The sequence below is a fragment of the Myotis lucifugus genome, unplaced genomic scaffold (genome assembly GCF_000147115.1).
Source record: "Myotis lucifugus unplaced genomic scaffold, Myoluc2.0 scaffold_189, whole genome shotgun sequence".
NCBI lineage: Eukaryota > Metazoa > Chordata > Mammalia > Chiroptera > Vespertilionidae > Myotis > Myotis lucifugus.
The window spans coordinates 1,076,143-1,104,044 of NW_005871237.1; the positions used below are offsets into that span (position 1 = coordinate 1,076,143).

General features: G+C 40.4%; 1 protein-coding gene across 1 annotated transcript in view; it reads right to left on the minus strand.

Annotated features, from left to right (window-relative positions):
* The window catches only part of GNS (glucosamine (N-acetyl)-6-sulfatase), a 48,244-nt gene that overhangs the window by 3,522 nt on the left and 16,820 nt on the right, over positions 1-27,902 (minus strand). Inside the window, exons 6-12 of the mRNA XM_006096862.3 lie at positions 26,806-26,888; positions 25,277-25,395; positions 22,992-23,095; positions 5,324-5,425; positions 3,123-3,230; positions 1,998-2,108; positions 502-662 (exon numbers count right to left, since the gene is read on the minus strand). Coding sequence (XP_006096924.1) covers positions 502-662; positions 1,998-2,108; positions 3,123-3,230; positions 5,324-5,425; positions 22,992-23,095; positions 25,277-25,395; positions 26,806-26,888 — 788 coding nt within the window. The remainder of the gene's footprint in view (positions 1-501; positions 663-1,997; positions 2,109-3,122; positions 3,231-5,323; positions 5,426-22,991; positions 23,096-25,276; positions 25,396-26,805; positions 26,889-27,902) is intronic.

The following is a 27,902-nucleotide window of genomic DNA, read 5'->3' on the forward strand; positions in this document are numbered from 1 at the left end:
CCTTTGTATACTGCAGTGGCGTACACATTTCAACATGAGAGTTTATGCCTTCTGTTTCATTGTCTGTGTTTAATACATTACATTTACTGGCAAATATTCACGTTTCTGTAATCGGGGTTTCTGAGAAATGAAATGAAGGCATATGCTCTCGGAAGTGCTAGGGAACAGGGTGGGACTTGGTCAGTTACTCTACAGACGCCCCAGGGGTCGCCAGTGGTGCCTTGACAAGAATCCCAGCCAGGAGGGAGGCAGAGGAGCCCCAGCGGTGAGGAGCAGGGCTACACCTCTCAAGCACCAACTGGCACAAAGAGAAAGTTTCAAACAGCGTGTTCTCCTGGCACACGGGCTGATGCACTGAGCCACGATGTTCCCACTCTAAAGCAGGAGCATGGGGACAGCACAGCTCACAGCGAGAGAGACCCCTCGGGCTCCCGCTGCCTTCAGGAACAGCAGACTGCTAGAGCCAACTTGGCAAAGTCACTGAAGAAAATGGAAACTTACCCGGGGTCAAAAACCCCTGGAGTGCGACAGGCTGGTCCAGAACAGGACTGCAGCATCATCAGCCGATAGTTCATCTTTCCTAGAAGCTCCGGGTCGATACTTTTAGCAATGTTAGTGATTTGGTGCGGGTCTGCAGTCAGGTTATAGACTTCTACAAACACCTACGGGCAATGAAAGGATGGAGGAAAGAAATACTCATGTGAATTATTCCTAAATGGGGAAGACGGAGACAGCACCCAAGGCCAGGAAAGTATCATCTGGTCTCAAGATCCTCAAAGAAAACAAAGACCCTTAAAGCCCAAGGGTATCCATGAGACAGTGGAGCATCTGCCGGGGGTTAAACTGCCTCGGTCAATGGCCCACGTGCTGGAAAGGGGCCCTTTACGGGCAGAGTCAGGAGGGGGTGGTTATTATTTTCTGTAACTAAAGCAGACAGCAGAAGGCATGACCTTCAAATGCAGAGTCTCAGAAACTAGACTTAGAAATGAAGTTACTGAGAGGGAGCTGACATTTGAAGGTTTATTTTTGCCTTAGAATTGTGAAGATTCAAATGAGAATGGGAAAGTACCCTAACCTGTGTTACACAAATGTTAGAAAAGCAGTGCTGCTGAAAGATACAATACTATTATTTCTATTGTTAGACATGTCTAATATCACTATTTCCCTCCAATCTGTACTTTGTTCTCCAAAGTGGAGTCAAGTGATAGACTAGGAAGATGGCAGGCAGAATTTGCCTATAATGGTTTCAAGTGGCTGCCCTTAGACTATAATAATAAAAGCATAATATGCTAATTAGACCTGACGTCCAGAAAGCTGGGCTGTGAGGGAAGTCTGGGTGCCAGAGGGAACCGGTGCCAGCAGCCGGGGGAAGGAAGGCCTACTCTTGCACGAATTTCTGCATCGGGCCTCTAGTCACTTATAAAGTACTTACGTGGGTAGATTATGGGGGAAGAGGAACAGGAATTGAGTTGGAAGGGAGCTCTCTTGCCTGTTTAAAATGCTTAAGAGCTACATGGAAATGGCGAGTGAGTCAGCTTCTGAGAAACGTGGTGAGTGTTGGCTCCACATGGCCCAATGTGGGGAGCCAGCTGGCGTAGGTTAGCACCTTCTGATAAGTGTATGAAACCACTTATCAGACCGTCCGTGCTGATCTGTTTGAGCAGCACAGTACTGTGCTGTGGTCGGGACAGTTTCTGACCAAGTTGAGGTGTCTGACTCTCAGCCCCCCCAGGTAGGGAAGCCGCATCTGAAAAAGTGACCTGCACATTTAAAGTGTGTTTGGGTGGTGGCGGGAGTGGAGAGAGCCTCATCAGAAAGGGCACAGAGCAGTGAAGAATGGCCTGGGAATTCCGATTCCTTCGCTGAAGGAAACCTAAGTGGAAGTACAGAGAAGAAACATATCTTCCCTAGAGAGCACCCTTGGAACTGCTCTTCGCCCACCAAGTCCAGCCAACAAAGCGCTGGCAAGACATGGGGGAGGCAGCAGGGCACCTTACCTCCTGGTCGTCAAACTCGCAGTACTGTAAGTTCCACCGTGCTGACATGGTCCGCACACAGGCATACGTGTTGTTATAAGCATCTTCACACACACAGTCTGGGAAACATTGCTGTTGGGATATTTAAAAAGTAAAATGAAGATAGTCATTCTATAGTAACTACCTGCCTACTGGGGCAACCAAGTTGGCTTAAACCAGACATACAAGTGGACAGAAATTAGGAAACTTTCCACGGAGAAATAAATCAAAAATAGATGTGCAGCTTTTTCCTTACTGATGTGATGGCTATCTTGACTAAGGGACATGGTCATGGTGGTTCTGTCTGTAGACTGTTGCCATCCCTGCCTGCACATCTCCTGACAAGAATTAGCTGTAATGGGCCCTTGTAAAATGTACGGTTGGTAAGGAGATGAGACCAATACTCAAATGAGTCACTTCTAAGGTATATTAGGAACTGCCATGCTAAAAGTTGGGGAAAAAAGCTAAAATGAGCTTTGTGGAATCATCAGCAGGTACATTATTTGAGTGTTCTTATCACCAAATGGGACTTAATTCAAGTCTTCCATACCAACTTTTGGTTGGTTCTTAACTATATCGAACACCTTGGTGTTAGAAGAGTCAACTCAAATGGAAGCCTATTTCCCATTCTCCAACGCGAGGCCAACATCACCGTGACCACCTTCATGACCAGCCTGGCTGCCACCAGTGCAAGACACTCATGATGGCACAGTTAAAGGTGGGAGCCCATCTCTTTGTTGGATGCCATGGATTATATCCCTAACAAAAAACAGTACCATTATTGGGAAGGGTAGGAAAACCGGAAGGGGTATCGATTAATAAGGTTAAGAATATTGGCTGGTACATGTACTTGTTACAATAATTGGAAGAATCTGAAGTGCAGATTCTGACAACAGGTCAGCAGCATCATTTTCATGATTTTTTTCTTTATTTTTCAGGATTACTGATTTATCTTTGTGCATCTACTGATCTTCCAGTCAAGTGACAAAGTGAAGTGACAGAGAAGCAGGACTCAGATTACGGGTTTCAGCACTTGCTACGTCTACACCAGTGTCCTGCCGAGCTTCAGTGAGGAAGTTGTCCAAGTCAACTCAAACTATTACTCACAGATACTCCAGGACTCAGGGAAGGACATGTTGGGTCGGTGACATTACGACCTTCTCCTTGATATTCCACCAGGACGTCCGATCGCCAAGTCACATTACTGACACCTGTCTAGAAGAGTAAAAGTGGTTCCCGTGAGGCATAGAGACTGTGAGCAGGACCACAAAGTTATTTATTCTATTGCTAAAGGGGCCTTGGCAGTCAAAACTAATTGGAGTGATTAAAACTGATACATATGAAGGCTACTGAGGATCTTCTAGAGCAGCGGTTGTTGTGGGCCACCGGTTGCCGACCACTGCTCCAAAGGTTTCCTTAAACCAGCGGTCGCCAACCTTTTGGACCTCACGGACCACTGGTTGCCAACCGCTGTTCTAGAGCCTTTGCAAGTGATGGTCAAGTGCTTTGAGCATTCTATAGTTCCCACAACTACTGTGAGGCAGGCAGGAATGGAAACCAGCAAAGTCGCTAAGCAAGAATTAGTCACAGCTCAAGGTGCTGAAGTCCAGGTTAGAATAAACAGTCCTGTCCATAAACTCTGTGTGAGAACTATTCTCAGCTCATACTAAGAAATGCATAGCTTCATTCACACAAGAACTCACAAATATTCAACAGTGCTGTGCTAAGGAAGGTAATAGGTTCAACGGACTTGCTGGTCAGAATGAAGATACCATACATACATGAACTTATGGGGAGGGGAGAATCCCCCCACGTCAGTTCTTACAGCTGGACTAGTAAAACAAGAGGGCAAAACAAGACCCAAACTAGGTATGTTGTTTAGGGATATATACATAATAACCCTAAAAAATAAAAGCCAGAGAATGATAACCATGAAAACCAGAAAGTGATCACTCTCATGGGGCAGCTGAGGGATAGAATGGGGAAGAGCATATAGGCAGAGGTACCAGTATTAGGAATATGAATTCTTAATGGGATGATGGGTTCATGGTATTTCTTGTGTTTCATAACGAATATGAGCTACACATATTCTTTTTTATGAATCATATTCTACCTAATACACTGTAATAGATTCAGAAAAATCAATGAGTAAGATTTATGAGTCACTATAAATGCCTAAATCATTTTAAGACCAATCTTTCCAAACTTGTCTATGTTTAAACATATTAAAACACATTTTTAATGAACAACAGATGCTGTTGTGAAACCTCCTTTTCTCTCTATAGCATGGAATAGGCATCTTTCCAAGTCAATGTATACAGATCTATACCATGTAGTATTAGTTTAATATTCTATTGTTTAGTGGTGCAACAATTTAACCAATACCCTATTGGATATTTAGGTTTTCTGTTTTCTTCTATTAACACTACACATACATTTCTTATAGTTAGCTCTGTACAGTGCCAGGTACATAGTAGGTACTTGAAAGAGTTTTGTTTTCTTAGAACAAATTCCCAGATAGAATTGCTTAATGCAGCGGTTCTCAACCTGTGGGTTGCGACCCCTTTGGCGGTTGAACGACCCTTTCACAGGGGTCGCCTAACACCATCCTGCATATCAGATATTTACATTACGATTCATAACAGTAGCAACATTACAGTTATGAAGTAGCAACGAAAATAATTTTATGGTTGGGTCACAACATGAGGAACTGTATTTAAAGGGCCAGAAGGTTGAGAACCACTGGCTTTATGTGTATATTCTGAAGTGATGTGTCTTGTTACATTAACCTTCCGGTAGCTTATACTGACTGCACTTTTATGAACAGAGTCTGGGTAGTTTCCATTTTCTCAGACTTCTGCAAATAGTGGGTATCCGGGCTAGTTCTGCAGGCAATGAAAGTCTCATTCAGTTAAGCATTGCTTTGATCAGCACTGATGCAATCTTTTCGCACTTTGACTATTTCTAATTCCTCTGTGAGTTAACCAGTTACTTCTTTTGTCCATTTTTCTACTGGGATATTAATCTTTGCTTTCTAAAAACTCTTCTATTAGGACTTACTACCATTTTTCACTTTTGTTGCAAATATCTTCCCAATTGTCACCTGTCTTAATTTTGCTTATAATGGTTTTTGGGGGGAGGAGATGGGAAGTAGGGAGAATATAGAACTCTGTTTATCTGTGTTCCGATCATTCTTTTTTTAAAAAAACTCTTTTCCCCAAATTTAATAGTTTTTAAGTTCAAATTTATACAACCTGGAATTTATTTCAGAGTCTTGGCTCAGGCCTGATTGAGGGCTTTATACTCACCAAAATAGGCAATAAAGACATCCCATCCATCTGGGTCTTATTCAGGTTGTAGCCAGCGATGTCCAAAATAGTAGGACCCAAGTCAATGTTGGCAACGAGCATCTATGGGAATGAGACAAAGAAACAAGTTTTCCTTTTCTATCTGTACTGTCTTCCCCTACCTCACCATGACACAAACAGCATTTACTATTATCTTTTGTATAGCCCATATTTACTTAAGTCTTACTAATTTATATATTCAAATGTAATTATAGTGATTTAAAAAACAAAGGCTTATAAGGCTTATAATATATGCCCCTGGGAAGTTATATATATTTATTCCACACATAGTGTTGTTGAGCAAAACATTTTTAAAAACTCATTTGGGATTGCCTAGAGTCTGTTATGAATCATGAGAAAAATGTGGGTCTATTTTATACAAAGTGTTTTCTAACTTGATTCTTAATAGTTCACTAAATTTAACTTCAAATTGACTCCTGACAATTTTGAAAGCCTGAAAGGTTGAATGCTTACCACCAAGGAGGATATTAGCTCTTTTTATAGTTTTTTAAAGTGACAACACTGCTAAAAAATGTTTCAATAGGCTTTGAAGACAGCAGAAAACTTATTCCAACAGTACATCAAAAGTTTCCTTAAAAAGCGCAAAACTTAGATATTTTAAACATTCTTGGTATTAAAATATCTAGTGAGCACATTTAAGTAAAAAGGAAAAAGGCGAAATTCAGTGTATATATTTAATTTAACCCGATACATAAAAATATTGCTATTTCAACATGTAAGCAATACAAAAAAATTAATGATTTTACTTTTTTTTTTTAACCAAGTCTGTGAAATCTGGTATTTAAAATATTATAACACATCTCAAATAGTCTATCTTTGGCTCAACAGCCAATGTGGCTGGTAGCTATTACAAGTGGACAGTGCAGGCCTGGATAGAACTAAGCACACACCTAGAAGTCACTTTGCTCACAGGTTAGGAAAGCTTTCGAGTGGTGATGACAACCCACCAGGGAAACAAGGAGAACTGATGCCTACTGAGCACCTGTTCTGTGCCAGTACTTAGCGTTTATCCTCGTTTAATCCTCACCACAATCCTGTGATGCAGTACTTCCTCCCCCCATTTTACAGATGAGGAAATCAAAGAGAAGAAACTGAAACAAAGTCAACAGCTTGTAACTAGAAAAGCTATCATTTACTCAGAGGAAATTACAGTGCTCAAAATTATTGAGAAAACTTAGATCATTTTAGGGGAGGCCAAAGGGGGATTAAAAAAACAACCTATTAGCCCTGGTACTTTTAATTTAAAAACAAAACCGAAAGTACAGACACGAAAGGCAAGAAAACACCTTCTGATCATTGTTCATCCTGGCTCTGAAGCATTAGTGTAACCGCGGCTGTCAGAAATGACCGCGCAGCGGCAGGCAGCTCAAGGAAAAGGCAATCCATGTGCTACTCAGAAAAACCCACAGCAGTGTCTCTAGGGATTATATCAGACCTGGGTTAGCGAGGTGGTACCTAGGTTCAAGTCCCTAGGCAGACCGGAAGCCTGGAATATGGTCAACAAGAGTGGGCATGAACAGAAAGAAAACATGTCAGGAAAGAAGAGACCAGCAGACACATGACCTCCAGAATCAGATCAAGGTAATAGGACCCTGCCTTGTGACTAACAGATCTTCAGTGATGTCCAGAATATGAATGAAGCGAAGCCAAGTCCCCAGGTATTACTAATATGTCCAAGGCAGTTTTATAAGAAAAGAAAAAGGGTAAACACCAAAATAGCAAAACCCACAGAGATATAAAATGGTGACTGCCAGTCTCACCAGGAATGAAGGGCCATCAGCTGTATGACAGGAGGCTCCCAGAGTGGTTTGCTCCATGGGAGAAAGGTCTGTAAGTTCCAGTACTAGTCAAATGGCACAAATACCATATACACTACCCCAGGACCTTTCCAGATAGCTACAATGATCTCTTCTCGGGTTTTGTTTGACTTAGAAAGTAAGCAGAGTCTCAAAATTAGCATATTATGTCAGGAGATAGGAGACTTTTAGTGGATACTGAGTATGAGTGAAGAATTCACCTGAGAATTATTATCTATCTCTGTTTTTATACAACCTAGAATTAGATAGATACTATGGGTCCATCACTGTAATGACTTCTAAAAACATTAGCATTTTAAGTTCCTAAAATGGTACGGATATTCCTCAATTTACGACAGGGTGACGTCCTGAAAAACACATCATAAATTGAAAATATCGTAAGTCGACAATGCATTTAATATGCCTAACGTACCAAACATCATAGCTTAGCCTAGATGGTTTCAACTGAATACGTATTTTGTATCACCATCATAAAGTAAGAAAATTGTAAGTCAGAACACTGTAATTCAGGGACTGCCAGTACTGCTTTTATCCCTATGTATAAACTCAAAGATTCACTTATGGATTGAAATGGAAAAAACCTGGACAAGATCAAAAGTAGATTATTTCATAAATCATAGCCTCTCAGTTTGGGAATGTTCTTGGGATTTAATTATACAGACATTCTGATCAAACAAAGGCCCCTGGAAAGCTCTAGAGCAGGGCCTCAAGGGCATCATGCCTTGAAAGGGCGTCTTCCTTTGTTCTGGAAGATCGACAGTGCTGCAGAATCAATGAGAAGAGTAATAGGGCTCAGGAGGAAACCTCGGGCCGGGTTTCCAAACAGACATTTAAGCCCTGATGTTAAAGAATTCATATACGGCCATCAAAGAAGAGACAAACACATCAGAGAGCACCCAAATCCACTTAGTGGAAAGCACTGGAACAGCGCAGGCAGAGAACTCCCCACATGTTGGGCTGCTCCATCTGGATGTGCCCCTCAGCTTCTCCAACAAGGAAGAAGCCAGGGCGTCCCCTAGTTGCACTGAACATCCTCCCACCTTCACACAGGGAAACCAATGCTTATTTTGTCCAAAGTCTTAAAGCCCGTATGTGGTTTTCCTGATGCCCGGTTCAGTTCTATTTCCCTTGGATCATGCTGGCCATGTTAGTTTTCCTACAAACCATTTCCTGTCTTAAAACCCTTTTAAAGAAATTCTACCACCCAATAAAAGAGAGGTTAATTTCTAGCAAGAGAGGAAAACCTCAACAGCCAGTCTTGAAAAATCACACATACTACCTGCCCCTGCTCTCCTGAACAGCCATTACAAAGCTAAATCCACTGGTCACATGTGCCCTTTTTTCACCATCAGGCTGTTGACAGCTCAGTTCATTATGCAGAACAACTGGCACTGAGACAACCGTGCTGCCAACACATGATGAATCACCCACCGTCTCTGACATTCTCTGCGCAGGATGAAAGCCGGGCATTTCATGCTTCTCAAACTACAACTGTCAGCACAGTAGGTGAAAAATGGATTTTGAGAACAGGCACAGTTCATTTTCAGTCCTGGTCTGCCACTTACTAAGTGACCTTGGTAATATCCATTCAACTAACTCAGGTGTCCCCCAATGTTAAGAGCTGGGTATTCTAAGTTTAGATAGTGCCTCTTTTCTAGGAAATCCTAGAGTGAAAAAGACAAACTCAGTAGGGTGTGGTAGGTGTGAGGCCAGGAACAAGGGAAGGTCACCTACCTTATGTGGGGGCAGGGGTACTGACCTCCCAGAGGGAACCCCTAAAGGACAATTAACGTAGCCTGGTCAAAGGGCATGAGATGGGCATTCCAGACGGAAGGAACAGTCAGTCAAAGATAGGCAAGGAGGTGAGAGAAGTGGTTCACTTAGGAAGTGAAAGCAGTTCAGTCCCTGAACAAGCCAAGCTCATTCTCACGTCTCTACCTTCACATTTACGGTTCTGCCAGAACACCCTCCCACAGATCTCTGTATGACTAAATCCTCTCAACACCCGGCCTCTGCTCTGACAACTGCTTTCACGGACAGTTACAGCTCCAGTATCTGGCTCTCCCTGACAGGAAGTTAAGGATGATCTTCCCGGATTGCTCACTGCTGTGTACCCAAGGTTCCTGGCACAGTGTGCTGGCACAATGTACTTCATAAACACTTGTTGTCTGAGCTAGAGTGTAACTGTTAAGTGCGTGGACTCTGGAATCAGACTGACCAAATTCAAATACAGGGCTCTGAGATATTTTAGCTCCATGATCTTGGGCAAACCACTTAACCTCTGTACCTCAGTTTCCTCCTTTGTAAAATGGGCTATTAGTATCTATACCTCATAAGACTGTGAAGGTTAAATGAGTTGATACAGGTAATACATTTAGAACAGCACTTGTCACATACTAAGCATACAGTAGAGGCTAGTTGTTACTGTTAAAATGGCTTCCTAGGAAGCAGGCTTCATTTACACTGCTTAGAGAGGGTGAAGTTTCTAATTTTAACACTTAGATGGCACTGCTGACTTGAAGAAAAAAGGACCAGTTTGTTCCATGGGCAGCTGGCTGACACACTGCACTCTGCTCTCGCTCAGCCTCCTTCCCCGCACTGGTCAGAAAGGGCCCTGCAGCCCTGCTCCTTGGAAAGGCACACAGCTGCTAACATTTTCCTCAATCAGCGCCCAGCACCAAGATCAATAAAACGCTTTTAAGATTGAATGGTCTTCCAAACTTGCCTATCTCCTTTGTAAGAAGAGGCCTCTTTAGAGGGTATTGAATTTGCAGTGGGAAGTGACTGGCTTAAGGAATATGGATCTTAAGAGAAAAAGAAAACTCAAAGGCAATTATGAAGGCCATTTTACCTTTCAGAGAGAATTTTAACAGAATTCCATCAAGAGCATTGTAAAAGGAAATAAGTGAATGGCAGACATTTAAACAAAATAAACATTAAACTCCCAAACTAAAGTATACCCAGAAAGTCTGGCCCGTTTTCCAACTTTAGCTTACATAATGTATTTGCTCATTTTCTTCTGTCTCACAGAAGACTAAAATCGTGAATCAGGAAAGAGAGAAGACATAGTAATAGAGTCTGTCAATTTTTACCTTCCGGCATTAGACCAGAGTTTTGAATCAAGGTGCCTTAGTATTAACTACCAAGTTTGGAAAGACAATGAAACCACATGGAAATAACAAAAGAATCTGTAGAGCAGAAAAGCATTGGTGAGGTAGAATCCCATGGAGAGGAACAAAATTCTCAGAAAACATGCTTTCCATAGCCTCATACTCAAAATGGGGTCGGACCAGCAGATGTCACCTGTGAGCAGGTCAGAAACGCAGCCTGAGAACCACATTTGAGCAAGGCCCCGGGGATCTGCACCCTATAAGGCCTGAGGAGATCTGCTGTACAGGGCAGTGGGCCCCAAACCAGCTGCCTCTCAGCACCATCTGTGAACTTCAGGGGAAAAAAGCAGAAGATGGATGCATATTGCAGCCCAAGTGAGGCAGCCAGAACCTTTTGCAGCTTCAGAGGGTAAGTTTGATGAGCTCCTGGGTAGAGAGTCGCTGCTCCAAGACAAAGTAAAGATCTAGTCTCAAGAGAGAAACAAAAAGAGGCAGGGTCAAGATGGAGAAGAAGGTAAATCCTGAACTTACCTCCTCCAACTAACACATCCAAATTACAACTAAATCATAGAACAAGCATCATGGAGAACCAGCTGAAGAAGAGCTGAACAGAGTCCTATAATTAAGGATATAGATAAGAAGCCATATGGGGACAGGTAGGAGTGGCAGAGACACAGACCAGACAGGTCCATACCCATGGTGTGTTGTTTAATAAATGGGAGGAATATATTGGCTACAAAGTTCTCCCCAGAGCAGTGAGGGGTTCAAGCCCCATACTGGGCTCCCCAGCCTAAGGCACCTGTGCCAGGAGGAAGAGTCCCATTAATATCTGGCTCTGAAAACCAAAGGGGAGTATGTACGAGATAAAGGGCTGTGGGAGACAAAGCTCACACACTTAAAGAGCTCACACACAAGCTCACTTGCTCCAAGCTCCAGGGCAGAGGCAGAAGCTCAAGAAACATGAATTCGACTAACTTTAGGGTGAGGGCTGGAGGGGCAGGGATTTGGATAACTCTCTCAGGAAACAGAAGCGTTGGTGGGAGCCCTTGTTCCTTTGTTGAGCTCTCCTCCCACCTAGTTGGCCCTAATGCCCTCCATTAACTTGGCTAACACCATTGGCCTTGCTCTAGCATCTCCCCGAGACTCTGTCCCACCCAACCCACTCGCCCAGCCAGCGCCTCTTCCAGCAGCTCCATCCCCTCCACTCAAGCTGCTGGTCTTGGCACACACCGCACACCGAGGACTCTCCCAAAGCCCCACAAGCCCCACACAAGCAGTGGCCAGCCTCATCTCGAACTGTAGCTCCCACTAAGTGGCCCTAAGTCTGACAACCAGCCTTGGTTGCTGACACAGCTCCAAACAAGTGGCCCTAAACCTGGCACAAATGGCGGCTGGCCTCCTGCAGTATAGCTCCAACCGAACAGTCCCAAGCCTGGCACAAGTGGCAGCCGGCTTTGGCTAGCATACCAGCCTCTCCCAAGTGCATGCAAGGACCACAAGTGGCAGCTGGCCTCAGCCCACACTGGTGCCCCTCCCAAGAGGCTCCAGACCCAAAGAACCATTGGCTGGCTTCAGACTGCTCTAGAGCCCCACCCAAGTGGCTCTACAAGTGACAGACCAGACAGGCAGCCTTGGACTCTGCTAGAGTGACTCCCACTCCATGGCGTTAGCCTCTGCACAACAGCTTGTCTACTGATACAGTCAATCAGCCTGAAGGTCAATCCCACCCACTGACCTCCCAGCAGCAACTGAGGCCAAACTATTATCAGGAAGGCACACACAACCCACACAGATGTCACACCCTGGGCCCCAAATGACACCTACATAAGGCCACTCTTTCAAGACCAGGAGACGTATCAGATCTACCTAATACACGGAACCAAACATAGAATGTCAGTGAAAATGAGAAGACAAAAAAAAATTCCAAATTAGAGGACAAAACTCCAGAAAAAGAACTAAACAAAATAGAGTCAAGCAATCTACTAGATAAAGAATTAAAAACAATGGTTATGCTCATAAAACTCATAAAAGTACAAGAACTCAGTGAGAACGTGAACAAAGAGAGAATATAAGAATACAATAACTGAAATGAAAAATATACTAGAGGGAATCAACAACAGATTAGATAAAGCAGAAGATCAAGTTAGCTATCTGAAAGAAAAGGTAGTGGAAGACATCCAATCAAAACAGCAAAGAGGAAAAAGAATAAAACAAACAAGCAAAAAGCTACAAAAACCTAGAGACCTTTGGGACAACTTCAAGCATACCAACTTTTGCATCATAAGGATCTCAGAAGAAGAAGAGAAAAAAAGACAGAAAACCTATTCGAAGAATGACTGAAAACTTTCCTAACCTGGTGAAGGAGACAGACATCCAAATCCAGGACTCATAGAAAGCCCAAACAAAATGAACCCAAAGAGGCCCACACCAAGACACAACATAATTAAAATGCCAAAAGTTAAAGACGAGTCTTAAAAGTAGCAGGAGAAAAGCAGCTAGTTATGTACAAGAGAACTCCCGTAAGACTATCAACTGATTTTTCATCAGAGACACTCTGCAGGCCGAAAGGAATGACATAGGCAAAATAATATTGAGAAAGAAGAAAAAAGTTGGAGGTATCACACTACTTTATTTCAAACTATACTACAAGGATATAGTAATCAAAACAATACAGTATTGGTACAAAAACAGACATGCAGATCAAAGGAGAATAGAGACCCCAGGAATAAACCCATGCTTATATGCCCAGTTAGTGTACAACAACGGAGGCAAGAATATACAAGGAGGTAAAATAGTCTCTTCAACAATAAATGATGCTAGGAAAACAGAATAGATACATGCAAAAAATGAAATTAGACCATTTTCTTACACCATATACAAAAATAAACTCAAGATGGATTAGTCTTGTATGTAAGACCTGGAATTATACAACTCCTAGAAGACAAAATGAGTAATGGACTCTTTGACATTGATTTTAGTATATGTCATCTAGGGCAATGTTAAAACAAAATATAAGTAAATGAACTACATCAAACTAAAAAGCCTTTGCACAGTAAGGGAAACCATCAATGAAACAAAAAGGCAACCTACTGAATGTGAAAATATATTTGCAAATGATATATCTGATAAAGGGTTAATATGCAAAATATATAAAGACCTCATACAACTCAATGTCAAAAAGCCAAACAATCCAATTTAAAAATGGGCAGAGGACCTGAACAGGCATTTCTCTGAAGAGAACATACAGATAGCAAACAGACACAAGCAAAGATGCTCAACATCACTAATCATCAGGGAAATGCAAACCAAAACCACGGTGAGATATTACCTCACACCTCTCCGAATGGCTAATATCAGTAAATCAACAAACAAGTGTGGGTGAGGATGTGGAGAAAAGGGAATCTTCCTGCACTGTTGGTGAGATTGTAAACTGGTGCAGCCACTATGGAAAACATATGGAGAGTTTTCAAAAAATGAAACATAGAGCTACCATATGACCCAGCAATCCCATTTCTGGGTATTTATCCAAATAAATTGAAAACAGTAATTTGAAAAGATAAATGCACCCTTATGTTCATTTCAGCATTATTTATAATAGCCAAGATATGGAAGTAGACTAGGCGTCTATCGATAGATGAATAAATAAAGAAGAGGTGGTGAAACAACATGGATGGACCCAGAGGGTATTATGTCAAGTGAAATAAGTCAGACAGAGAAAGACAAGTAATGTCTGACTTTACTTATGTGGAATCTAAAATACAAAATACACAAACCAAAAAAAGAGAAAAGAAACAAATTCATAGATACTGAGAACAAACTGATAGTTGCCAGGTGGGAAGGTGGTGAAGGGAAGGGCGAAAAATGTGAAGGGGATTACGAAATACAAGCTGCCAGTTATAAAATTAGTCACAGGTATGTAAAGTACAGAATAGGCAATATAGTCAATAATACTGTTATAACTATGTATGGGGCTGGGTAGGTACTAGTCCAGTGATGGCGAACCTTTTGAGCTTGGCATGTCAGCATTTTGAAAAACCCTAACGTAACTCTGGTGCTGTGTCACATATAGAAATTTTTTGATATTTGCAACCATAGGAAAACAAAGACTTATATTTTTGATATTTATTTTATATATTTAAATGCCATTTAACAAAGAAAAATCAACCAAAAACATGAGTTCGCGTGTCACCTCTGACATGTGTGTCATAGGTTCGCCATCACTGTACTAGTCTTATCTCGTGGTGATCGCTTCAAGGTATACAAATGTCTCATCACAATCTTGTATGCCTGAAATTAATATACACTGTATGTTAACTATAATTTTTAAAATTTAATATAAGACAAAAGTTATTCATGCTGATGTTATATATAATGTACATGTATGTGTATATATATGTACATATATATTTGGGGGGGATACAATTAATAGGGAGTGGTCAGGTGTTTAAAAAAAGTCACTGTTTCCATGGGACACTTACACAATCTTAAATCAATCAGCTTTCATCTCATAGGAGGAGAAATCTAATCAGCCTTATTTTCTCATGCAAGTGCTACCTATAAACAGCATCATCTTGTCAGACACCTACCTTGCTTGTCTGATTCGGTTTGATCCCAGGCCCTCGAACCAACAGTGGAACTTTGATATCAAACTCATACAGCTGCCTTTTGTCTATTGGCAAAGAGAACTGTCCTGAAAACAAAATGCAAAGGGTAAAGATGGAGCCCAGATGGAAGTGTCACGCATATACATTCATTTAGTCAACAAAAACAAAACAACTTTGTTCCTCTAATTATGGTGCTTTAATAGGAGGTTTAAATTTGCCTGGGTCTCATTACTACAAGGCAGGAAACAATGAGTTCATCTTCCTTAAATAAATGCCTAGGGGGACTCCCTGATCTAAGATAGGACAAAGTCAGGAAAAAGAGTGACTGGGAAGTACTGAAACACAAATGCATAATTTATGTCTGATACTCAACCTGATCACAACTGAATGAGATTATTCTGAAAACTGCTAAAGGAACAAAAACATTTATCTGGCCTTTCCTGAATAAACTGCATTTCAAAATAACTGAACAGTTGAGGGAAAGTTCTTCTCTGAGGAATTCCAGCTAATAAATGCAAAAGGAAGAAGAGAGTTATAAAGTCAACATTTTACAATTTCTGAGGGAAAAAGGAATTTAACCATCAATGGAAGTTTAACCACAAAAGGTTCACAGGACAGGCTGACACCACATGGGCCATCAATCAATACTAGCATCCCTGAAGTGGGGCAACCAGACTCCGAGACATCATGAAGTGATGCAACAGGAAATACACAGCAGCATCACCAAGAAAGCATGCTTGCTGAAAATGTGAATTTCTATTAAGACTCTAGATCTGACTACCAATCTATAGGAAATGCTAAGTATAAACAAACAAGATAAAAGCCAGGATGTCAGATATTCTAAATGGACAAAAGACCAGTTTTTCCAATCAATCAGTGGCAACGACAGCTTTTAGGACACACAAAAGCTAAAGGTAGCATGCACACTCTAGATCCTGATACATAATAAAGTAGTCAGATGCACAATTAAGTGTTGATGTGTGGAATCACAATTTCCAGAGATTCTACAAAACCTTCTAGCTAAAAAAACACACACCAGGGTAGGGTAGGAAGAATTCAAAAGACTGGCCACATGCAACTGAAAACTGAAGCTGGATAATGGGGTTTATTTTATAGTCTCTACTTCAAGTGCTTAAAAATATTCACAATAGCCCTGACCGGTTTGGCTCAGTGGATAGAGCGTAGGCCTGCAGACTGAAGGGTCCCAGGTTCGATTCCAGTCAAGGGCATGTACCTTGGTTGCGGGCACATCCCCATTAGGGGGTGTGCAGGAGGCAGCTGATCGGTGTTTCTCTCTTATCGATGTTTCTAACTCTCTATCCCTCTCCCTTCCTCTCTGTAAAAAATCAATAAAATATATTTAAAAAAAAAAAGAAATATTTAAAGTGATGAAAAGCAAGGACCTATAACCATGATTACTCTACCCAACAAAACTCTCATTTAGAACTAAGTGTCAGATAAAGAGCTTCACAAGAAGAAAAAGCTAAAGGAGTTCATCACTACCATTACATGAAATGCTAAAGGGTCTTCTTCAAAAAGAAGAAAGAAAAAAAAAAATCAAGAATCCTATATAATAAAAGAGAAACATGTAAATTGACCGTCCCTTTGCTATGCTCACCAACCAATCAGGGTGAATATGCAATCAACCCAAAAAAGATGGTGGGTTAATTTGCATACACAGGGGCTGGGCGGAGAGCAGAAGCAGGAGAGACGGCAGCTTGGGGGGACATGGCTCCCTCGGTCACCAGGCGGAGAGCAGAGCAGGAGAGCCGGAGGCTTGGGGGGCCGTGGCTCCCTCGGTTGCTCCCAGCATGGGGAGCACCAGGAATTCTAGGAATAGTAGTTCTGATGGCAGCCCCAGGACCAGAAGCGGAAGCCCAGAGCACGGGGAGCACCAGGAATGCTGGGAATCGTAGTTCTGGTGGCAGGCAGATCTCCTAGACCAGTGGTCGGCAAACCGCGGCTCGCGAGCCACATGCAGCTCTTTGGCCCCTTGAGGGTGGCTCTTCCACAAAATACTACGTGCGGGTGCGCACGTACAGTGCGATTGAAATTTCGTGGCCCATGCGCAGTCGTCGGTTTTCGGCCTGGGCGAGTCTATTTTGAAGAAGTGGTGTTAGAAGAAGTGGGGGGTGTCGGGAGACACGGTGCAAGCAGGCCGCGGGATACGCAGCGCGGGGGAGGTGCGCACGATTCATGCACGAGTTGAGTGAGCCAGTCAGTCAGCAGTCTCATTGTACAGTGGTTAGTGCTAGTCGCGTCTGCAAATCAAGTGCAGGTGACAAAAGTACCTACTCGAAGCATAAAGTTACCTATATTTTTCCAACCAGCTGCAAATCCTATAGGTATTTTTGTCATCAATTTATTTATTTTTATTTTTTTAAAATATATTTTATTGATTTTTTTACAGAGAGGAAGGGAGAGGGATAGAGAGTCAGAAACATCGATGAGAGAGAAGCATCGATCAGCTGCCTCCTGCACACCCCCTACTGGGGATGTGCCTGCAACCAAGGTACATGCCCTTGACCGGAATCGAAACAGGGACTCTTCAGTCCCCAGGCCGACGCTCTATCCAGTGAGCTAAACTGGCTAAGGCTCAATTTAAGAAATGTAATTATTTTGTGTTGGTGGCTTTATTATTATAAAATGAAACTTATCTGCTTAGAGGGGTTTAAATGCCTAACCTTGCTAAATAACTTCTCTCGCTTACTGTTTATTTCCTTCCTTAGCACTCATGACAACTGCAATTATTTGATGTGACTATTTATTTATTTAAAGTTGATCTTCCTCACTAGAATGTAAGTTCCAGAAGGATGTCATGTTATCTCCAGCCTTAGACACATAATAGGCATTCCATAAATATATTAGTGTATTGAACTCATGTTGTTAATACTAAGTACTCAAACCAAAATTATTAATTAAGTTAATAACAATGTACCTACCTATATAGTTTAAGTTTAAAAAATTTGGCTCTCAAAAAAAATTTCAATCGTTGTACTGTTGATATTTGGCTCTGTTGACTAATGAGTTTGCCGACCACTGTCCTAGACACTAGAGCAAAGTGATCCTGGAGCAAGTTACTGTTGCGGGTTGGAGATGGAGGGAAAGCAAAGATGAGAGACATAAGTAAAATCAGAGTGTCTAGGAAAAATTAAAGGGAAGCTATCCTAAAACTTCCAGGAAATCTCCACCAATGAAGCAAAGAAAAAAAAAAAAGCCTCTATTATTCTGTGAGCAACAAACCAAACTGGGTTGGGGGTCTCAGACAATTCGCTCATATGATTGCAAAGACAGACAGAAACTCCCGGATTGGAGAGGGCTCCCCTGAGGGCTCCCAGATTGGAGAGGGTGCAGGTCAGGCTGAGGGACCCCCCGGACCCCCGTGCATGAATCTTCGTGCACCAGGCCCCTAGTATGAACAATAAAATGGCAATAAATATATTTCTATCACCAATTTAATCTAAAAATCAAAATAAATGAACAAGCAGAACAGAAACAGACTCATAGATACAGAGAATATTTTGACGGTTGCCAGATAGAAGGGGGTTTGGGGCAATGGGTGAAAAAGGCAAAGGGATTTAAAAGTACAAATTAGTCATAGCCCATGAACACAGACAATAAGACAGGTGGGGTGGGAGATGGGTGGAGGGGGGCAAAGGGAGAAAATGGGGACATCTGTAATACTCTCAACAAAATAAAATTTTAAAAAGGCACATTTAAAAAAGGCACATTTTAGATCATATGAATTTAATAAATGGAATATACATTTTTCTCAAGTGCACATGGAACATTTCCTAGGACAGGCCAAATGATGAGGCACAAAAGATGTCTCAAATTTAAGAAGACTGAAATTCTATCAAGCATCTCCTCTGATCATAACAGTATGAAACTGTAAATCAATTATAAGAAAAAAAACTGGAACAAACACATGAAGGGTAAACAACATGCTACTAAACACTCAATGTGTTAATAAAGAAATCAAGGAGGAAATTAAAAGATACCCTGAGATAAATGAAAATGGAAACACAATGGTCCAAAAACCTATGGGACACAGCAAAAGCAGTTTTAAGAGAGAAATTCATAGCCATACAGGCCTACCTCAAGAAACAAAAAACATTTCCCGTAAACAATATAATTTTATACCTAAAGGAACAAGAAAAAACAAAAGCAAAGCCCAAGGTTAGTAGAAAGTAGGATATAACAAGGATCAGAAATAAATTAGAGACTAAAAAAATAATAAAGATCAATAAACTCAGAGCTAATTCTTTGAAAAGATAAACATTATTGATAAATCTTTAATCAGATTCATTAAGAAAAAAAGAGGGCCCAAATAAATAACATCCAAAATGAGTGAGAAATGACACAAGTGGTATCACATAAATACAAAGGATAAGAAAACACTACAAACAATTATATGCCAACAAATTGGACAACTTCAAAGAAATGGATAAATGCTTGAAATATAACCTTCCAAGTCTGAATCAGGAATAAATAGAAAATCTGAATGGACCAATTACTAATAATGAAATTGAATCTATAATCAAAAATTTCCCAACAAAAAGTCCTGGACCAGACAGCTTCAGAAGTGAATTTTACTGAACATTCAAAGAATTAACACCTACCTTTATCAAACTATTCCAAAATATTAAAGAGAGGAAAGCTCCCAAACTCATTCAAGGCCAGCAGTACCCTTATACTAAAACCAGACAAAGACACAACAAAAAAAAAGAAAATTATAGGCCATTATCCCTGATGAACATAGATGTAAAAATCCTTAACAAAATATTAGCAAATCAAATTCAGCAATACATTAAAAAGATCATACACCATGATCAAGTGGGGTTTATTTCCAAGGATGCAAGGTTGGGTCAATATCCACAAATCAATTAACATGACATACCACATGCACAAAATAAAGAATAAAAATCATATAATCAAAGACAAAATGAAAGAGAAAAATCATATAATCATATCAATAGATACAGAAAAAGCATTTGAAAAAATCCAACACCAATCTATATATATATATAAAAGGCTAAAATGCAAAGTGTCCCCTCGGGAGTTCAACCGGGAGACCGCGAGTTCGATTGCTCACTATGACGCGCACTGACCACCAAGGCAGAACTAAGGAAGGCACCGGCCAGCAGCCGAAAGGCCCCAATTGGCCCTGATCGCCAGCTAGGCCCAGGGACCCTACCCATGCACAATTTCGTGCACTGGGCCTCTAGTTTATGATAAAAACTTTCAGCATAGTGGAGATAAAGGGAATATACCTGATTATAAAGACCGTATATGAGAAACCCACAACTGACATCACACTCAACAATGAAAAGATTAAAGCTTTTTCTCCAAGATCAGGAATAAGACAAGGATACGCAGCAATCTGACATGATAAAGAAATAAAAGGCATCCAAATTGGAAAAGAAGTAAAACTATCACTATTTGCTCATGATATGATATATATAGAAAACCCTGAAGATTCCACCAAAAACTATTAGAATTAATAAATGAATTTAGTAAAGTTGCAGAAAAAATTGTCAGAAATCTATTGCAATTTTATATACTAATACTGAACTATCAGAAAGAGAAGAAAATAATCTCATTTACAATTGGATCAAAAAGAAATGAAAAACTTAATCAAGAAGATAAAAGACCTATACTCTGAAAACTGTAATACACTGGTAAATGGAAGGATATACTGTGCTTGTGGACTGAAAGAATATTGTTTCAATGTCCATGTTACCCAAAGCAAGATTACATGCAATCTCTATCAAAATACCAGTGGCACCTGGCCAGTGTGGCGTAACTGAGCATCCACCTATGAACCCTAAGGTCAATTGGATTCCTGGTCAGGGCACATGCCTTGGTTGTGGGCTCAATCCCCATTAGGGGACGTGTAGGAGGCAGCCGATCAATGATTCTCTCTCATCGTTGATGTTTCTATCTCTCTCTCCCTCTCCCTTTCTCTCTGAAATCAATAAAAACATATTTTTAAAAAATACCAATGTCATTTTTCACAAAAGTAGAACAAATAATCCTAAAAATTTTTTGGAACCACAAAGCACCCTGAATAGACAAAATAATATTGAGAAAGAAGAAAAAAGTTGGAGGTATCACACTACTTTATTTCAAACTATAATACAAGGATATAGTAATCAAAACAATACAGTATTGGTACAAAAACAGACATGTAGATCAAAGGAGAATAGAGACCCCAGGAATAAACCCATGCTTATATGCCCAGTTAGTGTACGACAACGGAAGCAAGAATATACAAGGAGGTAAAATAGTCTCTTCAACAATAAATGATGCTAGGAAAACAGAATAGATACACGCAAAAAATGAAATTAGACCATTTTCTTACACCATATACAAAAATAAACTCAAGATCGATTAGTCTTGTATGTAAGACCTGGAATTATACAACTCCTAGAAGACAAAATGAGTAATGGACTCTTTGACATTGATTTTAGTATATGTCATCTAGGGCAATGTTAAAACAAAATATAAGTAAATGAACTACATCAAACTAAAAAGCCTTTGCACAGTAAGGGAAACCATCAATGAAACAAAAAGGCAACCTACTGAATGTGAAAATATATTTGCAAATGATATATCTGATAAAGGGTTAATATGCAAAATATATAAAGACCTCATACAACTCAACGTCAAAAAGCCAAACAATCCAATTTAAAAATGGGCAGAGGACCTGAACAGGCTTTTCTCCGAAGAGAACATACAGATAGCAAACAGACACAAGCAAAGATGCTCAACATCACTAATCATCAGGGAAATGCAAACCAAAACCACGGTGAGATATTACCTCACACCTCTCCGAATGGCTAATATCAGTAAATCAACAAACAAGTGTGGGTGAGGATGTGGAGAAAAGGGAATCTTCCTGCACTGTTGGTGAGACTGTAAACTGGTGCAGCCACTATGGAAAACATATGGAGAGTTTTCAAAAAATGAAACATAGAGCTACCATATGACCCAGCAATCCCATTTCTGGGTATTTATCCAAATAAATTGAAAACAGTAATTTGAAAAGATAAATGCACCCTTAAGTTCATTTCAGCATTATTTATAATAGCCAAGATATGGAAGTAGACTAGGCGTCTATCGATAGATGAATAAATGAAGAGGTGGTGAAACAACATGGATGGACCCAGAGGGTATTATGTCACGTGAAATAAGTCAGACAGAGAAAGACAAGTAATGTCTGACTTTACTTATGTGGAATCTAAAATACAAAATACACAAACCAAAAAAAGAGAAAAGAAACAAATTCATAGATACTGAGAACAAACTGATGGTTGCCAGGTGGGAAGGTGGTGAAGGGAAGGGCGAAAAATGTGAAGGGGATTACGAAATACAAGCTGCCAGTTATAAAATTAGTCACAGGTATGTAAAGTACAGAATAGGCAATATAGTCAATAATACTGTTATAACTATGTATGGGGCTGGGTAGGTACTAGTCCAGTGATGGCGAACCTTTTGAGCTTGGCATGTCAGCATTTTGAAAAACCCTAACGTAACTCTGGTGCTGTGTCACATATAGAAATTTTTTGATATTTGCAACCATAGGAAAACAAAGACTTATATTTTTGATATTTATTTTATATATTTAAATGCCATTTAACAAAGAAAAATCAACCAAAAACATGAGTTCGCGTGTCACCTCTGACATGTGTGTCATAGGTTCGCCATCACTGTACTAGTCTTATCTCGTGGTGATCGCTTCAAGGTATACAAATGTCTCATCACAATCTTGTATGCCTGAAATTAATATACACTGTATGTTAACTATAATTTTTAAAATTTAATATAAGACAAAAGTTATTCATGCTGATGTTATATATAATGTACATGTATGTGTATATATATGTACATATATATTTGGGGGGATACAATTAATAGGGAGTGGTCAGGTGTTTAAAAAAAGTCACTGTTTCCATGGGACACTTACACAATCTTAAATCAATCAGCTTTCATCTCATAGGAGGAGAAATCTAATCAGCCTTATTTTCTCATGCAAGTGCTACCTATAAACAGCATCATCTTGTCAGACACCTACCTTGCTTGTCTGATTTGGTTTGATCCCAGGCCCTCGAACCAACAGTGGAACTTTGATATCAAACTCATACAGCTGCCTTTTGTCTATTGGCAAAGAAAACTGTCCTGAAAACAAAATGCAAAGGGTAAAGATGGAGCCCAGATGGAAGTGTCACGCATATACATTCATTTAGTCAACAAAAACAAAACAACTTTGTTCCTCTAATTATGGTGCTTTAATAGGAGGTTTAAATTTGCCTGGGTCTCATTACTACAAGGCAGGAAACAATGAGTTCATCTTCCTTAAATAAATGCCTAGGGGGACTCCCTGATCTAAGATAGGACAAATTCAGGAAAAAGAGTGACTGGGAAGTACTGAAACACAAATGCATAATTTATGTCTGATACTCAATCTGATCACAACTGAATGAGATTATTCTGAAAACTGCTAAAGGAACAAAAACATTTATCTGGCCTTTCCTGAATAAACTGCATTTCAAAATAACTGAACAGCTGAGGGAAAGTTCTTCTCTGAGGAATTCCAGCTAATAAATGCAAAAGGAAGAAGAGAGTTATAAAGTCAACATTTTACAATTTCTGAGGGAAAAATGAATTTAACCATCAATGGAAGTTTAACCACAAAAGGTTCACAGGACAGGCTGACGCCACATGGGCCATCAATCAATACTAGCATCCCTGAAGTGGGGCAACCAGGCTCCGAGGTATCATGAAGTGATGCAACAGGAAATACACAGCAGCATCACCAAGAAAGCATGCTTGCTGAAAATGTGAATTTCTATTAAGACTCTAGATCTGACTACCAATCTATAGGAAATGCTAAGTATAAACAAACAAGATAAAAGCCAGGATGTCAGATATTCTAAATGGACAAAAGACCAGTTTTTCCAATCAATCAGTGGCAACGACAGCTTTTAGGACACACAAAAGCTAAAGGTAGCATGCACACTCTAGATCCTGATACATAATAAAGTAGTCAGATGCACAATTAAGTGTTGATGTGTGGAATCACAATTTCCAGAGATTCTACAAAACCTTCTAGCTAAAAAAACACACACCAGGGTAGGGTAGGAAGAATTCAAAAGACTGGCCACATGCAACTGAAAACTGAAGCTGGATAATGGGGTTTATTTTATAGTCTCTACTTCAAGTGCTTAAAAATATTCACAATAGCCCTGACCGGTTTGGCTCAGTGGATAGAGCGTAGGCCTGCAGACTGAAGGGTCCCAGGTTCGATTCCAGTCAAGGGCATGTACCTTGGTTGCGGGCACATCCCCATTAGGGGGTGTGCAGGAGGCAGCTGATCGGTGTTTCTCTCTTATCGATGTTTCTAACTCTCTATCCCTCTCCCTTCCTCTCTGTAAAAAATCAATAAAATATATTTAAAAAAATATTCACAATAATAGATTAAACGCCCAATCTGTTCTATGCAAGCAAGCCTCAGGTTAATTCCACTCAAGTTTATAAAATTTATAGGTGGGGAAAGAAGAAAATATTGGTTTTTAACCTGCAAAAGGTTCAAGTAGAAAGGATGAAAGTCAAAAACAGGGGGCTTATTCATCCTGCAGGTTTTGTTTTTTTTTTAATTTTATTTTATATTTTATTGATTTTTTTACAGAGAGGAAGGGAGAGGGATAGAGAGTTAGAAACATCGATCAGCTGCCTCCTGCACACTCCCCACTGGGGATGTGCCCACAACCAAGGTACCTGCCCTTGACCAGAATCAAACCCGGGACCCTTGAGCCCGCAGGCCGACGCTCTATCCACTGAGCCAAACCGGCCAGGGCTATCCTGCAGTTTTAAAAAGACAAAACACACACACACACACACACACACACACACACACACACACACACAAAACCCATACTCACACACACAAAACTAATTTCACAATTTCGCATGAAAGACTCCCCCTGGCACCCAATACAATCTTCTCTTGATCTCCTATGTAAAATGTCTTACCCTTATTTTCTAAAGTCTACTTGTTTTTGAAATCCCGTTCAACTTCTTACCTCCTTCATAAATCCTGCCTCTAACCCATCAAGCTCACTCTGCTCCCGACTCTTGGAATATCATGTAATATAGCATATGACACAGCAAATAATGAAACCGGTCTCTCCATGTGGCAATGAGTGGGCCCTCTGACCAGAGGGGACCTGAGGGCAAGACCTTCCCTCTGGCCTCTAAACTGCTCTACAGGGACCAGAGCTCCCTGCCAGTGATCCTGGCTGGGTGAAAAAGGAAAGGCACCTCCCAAAGGTCTCAGGAATACCTAACCACGCCCCTTACCTGTGTGGTAGCCATTGTCAGAAGTATAAAAGATGTAAGTGTTGTCGAGCTCCCCGATGAACTCCAATCTCTTGACCAGTTTCTCCACAAGGTCATCAACTGAGAGTAGAGTTTGCCACCTGGATGTAAACAGAGGATGTCAGTAGAACCTCAAAGAAAATGGCTCAGGGACACCTGCAAAACCTCAAAACCATTCTCCCCAAAATGGAAGAAATTTCCAAATTTCCTTTCCTCAAATGCCTCATTGCAAAAAAAAAAAAAAAAAAATTAGAAAAATTTAGAATAGTTACCTCAATCTAAATTGAACTGTTTCCAAAGAAATGAATGAGGCTTTTATAACTAGTTTTATTACTTATTATCACTGTTGATGAGAGGAGAGACAAGGGCAAGTTGTCAACTCAGCACTGATTAATACAGATTAATTCACATGGACCTGTGCCCCAACAGTGTTTGTGATCTAAACTAGGGGCTGGCAAACTGCAGCCATGCACCAAAGTTTGCCCACTGTGTGTTGTTTGCTTTTAAATTGTGATAAAAAACACATAATATAAAATTTACCATCTTAGTGTTTAAGTGTACAAATCAGTAGTATTAAATATATTCACATAGTGAGACAGATTTCCAGAACTTTTTCAGTTTATAAATCTGAAAGGACCCATTAAACAACTTACTGTCTCTTTTTTATATACACATAAAGTTTTATTAGAACACAACCATGCTCATTCATTCACGTACTGTCTTGAGCTGCTTTTGCACTCCAACAGCAGAGCTGAGCAGCTGCAACAGAGATCATATAGCCTGCAAGCCTATAGTATTTACTATCTGGCCCTTTACAGAAAAAATTTGCCAACCCTTGGTAATAAGTAATAGATTACAACTTAAGTAATGAATTTTTTGAAAAATTAGAGAATTTCTTGAAAATCACAAACAGAAAAGGTAAATAATTTGCTCTAGTCTAAGCCTTTGGGTTTTATGTAAATATTGGGAGACTGGTCACTAACAAACCTTTTCCTTAGATACAGGAAACTTTTTTAAAAATATATTTTTTTATTGATTTTAGAGAAGGGGGGAGAGGTAGAAATATCAATGATGAGACAGAATCATTGATCGGCTCCCTCCTGCACACCCCCTACTGGGGATTCAGCCCTAAACCAGGGCATGTGCCCTGATTGGGAATTGAACCCTGACCTCCTGGTTCATAGGTCAACGCTCAACCATTGAGCCACATCGGCTGGGTGGAAACTTAAAAAAAAAAAGTCAAATGGCTCCAGTTTGCAATGTTTTAACAAGTCATAAAAATAGATTGTTTAATTAGTCTGAGGGTCCAAAGGCCACCTCACACACCCAAATGTAAAGGAATCTGTGCTTCTGAGGCAACAGATGCCCTCCCCACCAAGCAAAGTCTCTCCCATCAACTTGTTACCCTCCAATTTTGTCTCAAATATAACCACATGGTACAGTCCCCTGTTCATAGGCTGATCTGGAGGGTCCTCTAAGACCACCCAGGTTGAGAAAGTAGCAGCTCTTACCTTTTCCTAAATGCATTATCTAAAAACTGTATCGAAGAATTAGTCATTGGAGTCTTGGCTTGCCTAATTAACCAGTGCTTGTTCTAAAATTTAAAAGAAAAAAATGTTAACACCAAGTCACCCAGTCAAATAAACTACTATAGTAGATAATTAAATTTATAACTCTGAGTATATGCTTTGGGTCTCCTACCCAAACTACAAAAGGGTAAATATTAACTTTACCTTCTTCTTAATTTTGCTTATAAGTCAACATTTTATTGTCCTCTATTTTCTTATCCAAGATATCCATCATCCTAAACTGTTGGGAAAATCCCAAAATAGCAATCTCCTAAAACTTCAAGTCCAAATTTGGAGGGTTCTTCTCATTTTAATAAAAAAGTCAGTTAAAAACACACACACACACACAAAACATTCACACACACCATTAATTTTCTCCTTCCTCCCTAGTCTTGAAACCCTAGCTATCTCCCAAACTATGATCCTCAAAGTGTTCTTTAGTTAGTATGTTTGAGAGATGCTATATAGCATGTCCTCTGACTGGAAATTCATGTTAGAACATGAATCTGAGGAATCCTATAGCAGAGTGACTTATTTAACCTAAAGTTTCTGCACTTACGTGGTCATGGGAACTGCTATCAATTTTTTTGGAACACAGTTTGAGAATGGCTCTCTAGTTTAAAACTTAGCTCACTTAGCTTTCAAATCATACTAAACAAGCACATGCTTGCAATATTCCAGGTGATACCACAGATGTTTCTATGTACTTTAGTCCAGCAGTCACCAACTGGTGGTCTGTAGACCACTGTTGGTCCGTGAGGTGCGAAAGGTTGGCGACCGCTGGTTTAAGGAAACCTTTGGAGCAGCGGTTGCCAACAGGTGGTCCACGGACCACTGCTGGTCCGTGAGATTTGAAATGTTGGCGACCACTGCTTTAGTCCATATAGCAGTTGCATGAGCAATGGAAGTTAGCATCTTGCTCACTGTTGGGTCACTAGGCTAGAAGGTGGTAGTGCTGAGTCTAACTCTAAGATTCATTCTTTCCACCACCTCATAAGCAATAAAGATTTCTGGGAAACAGGCATGGGGCAGTAGAGGCA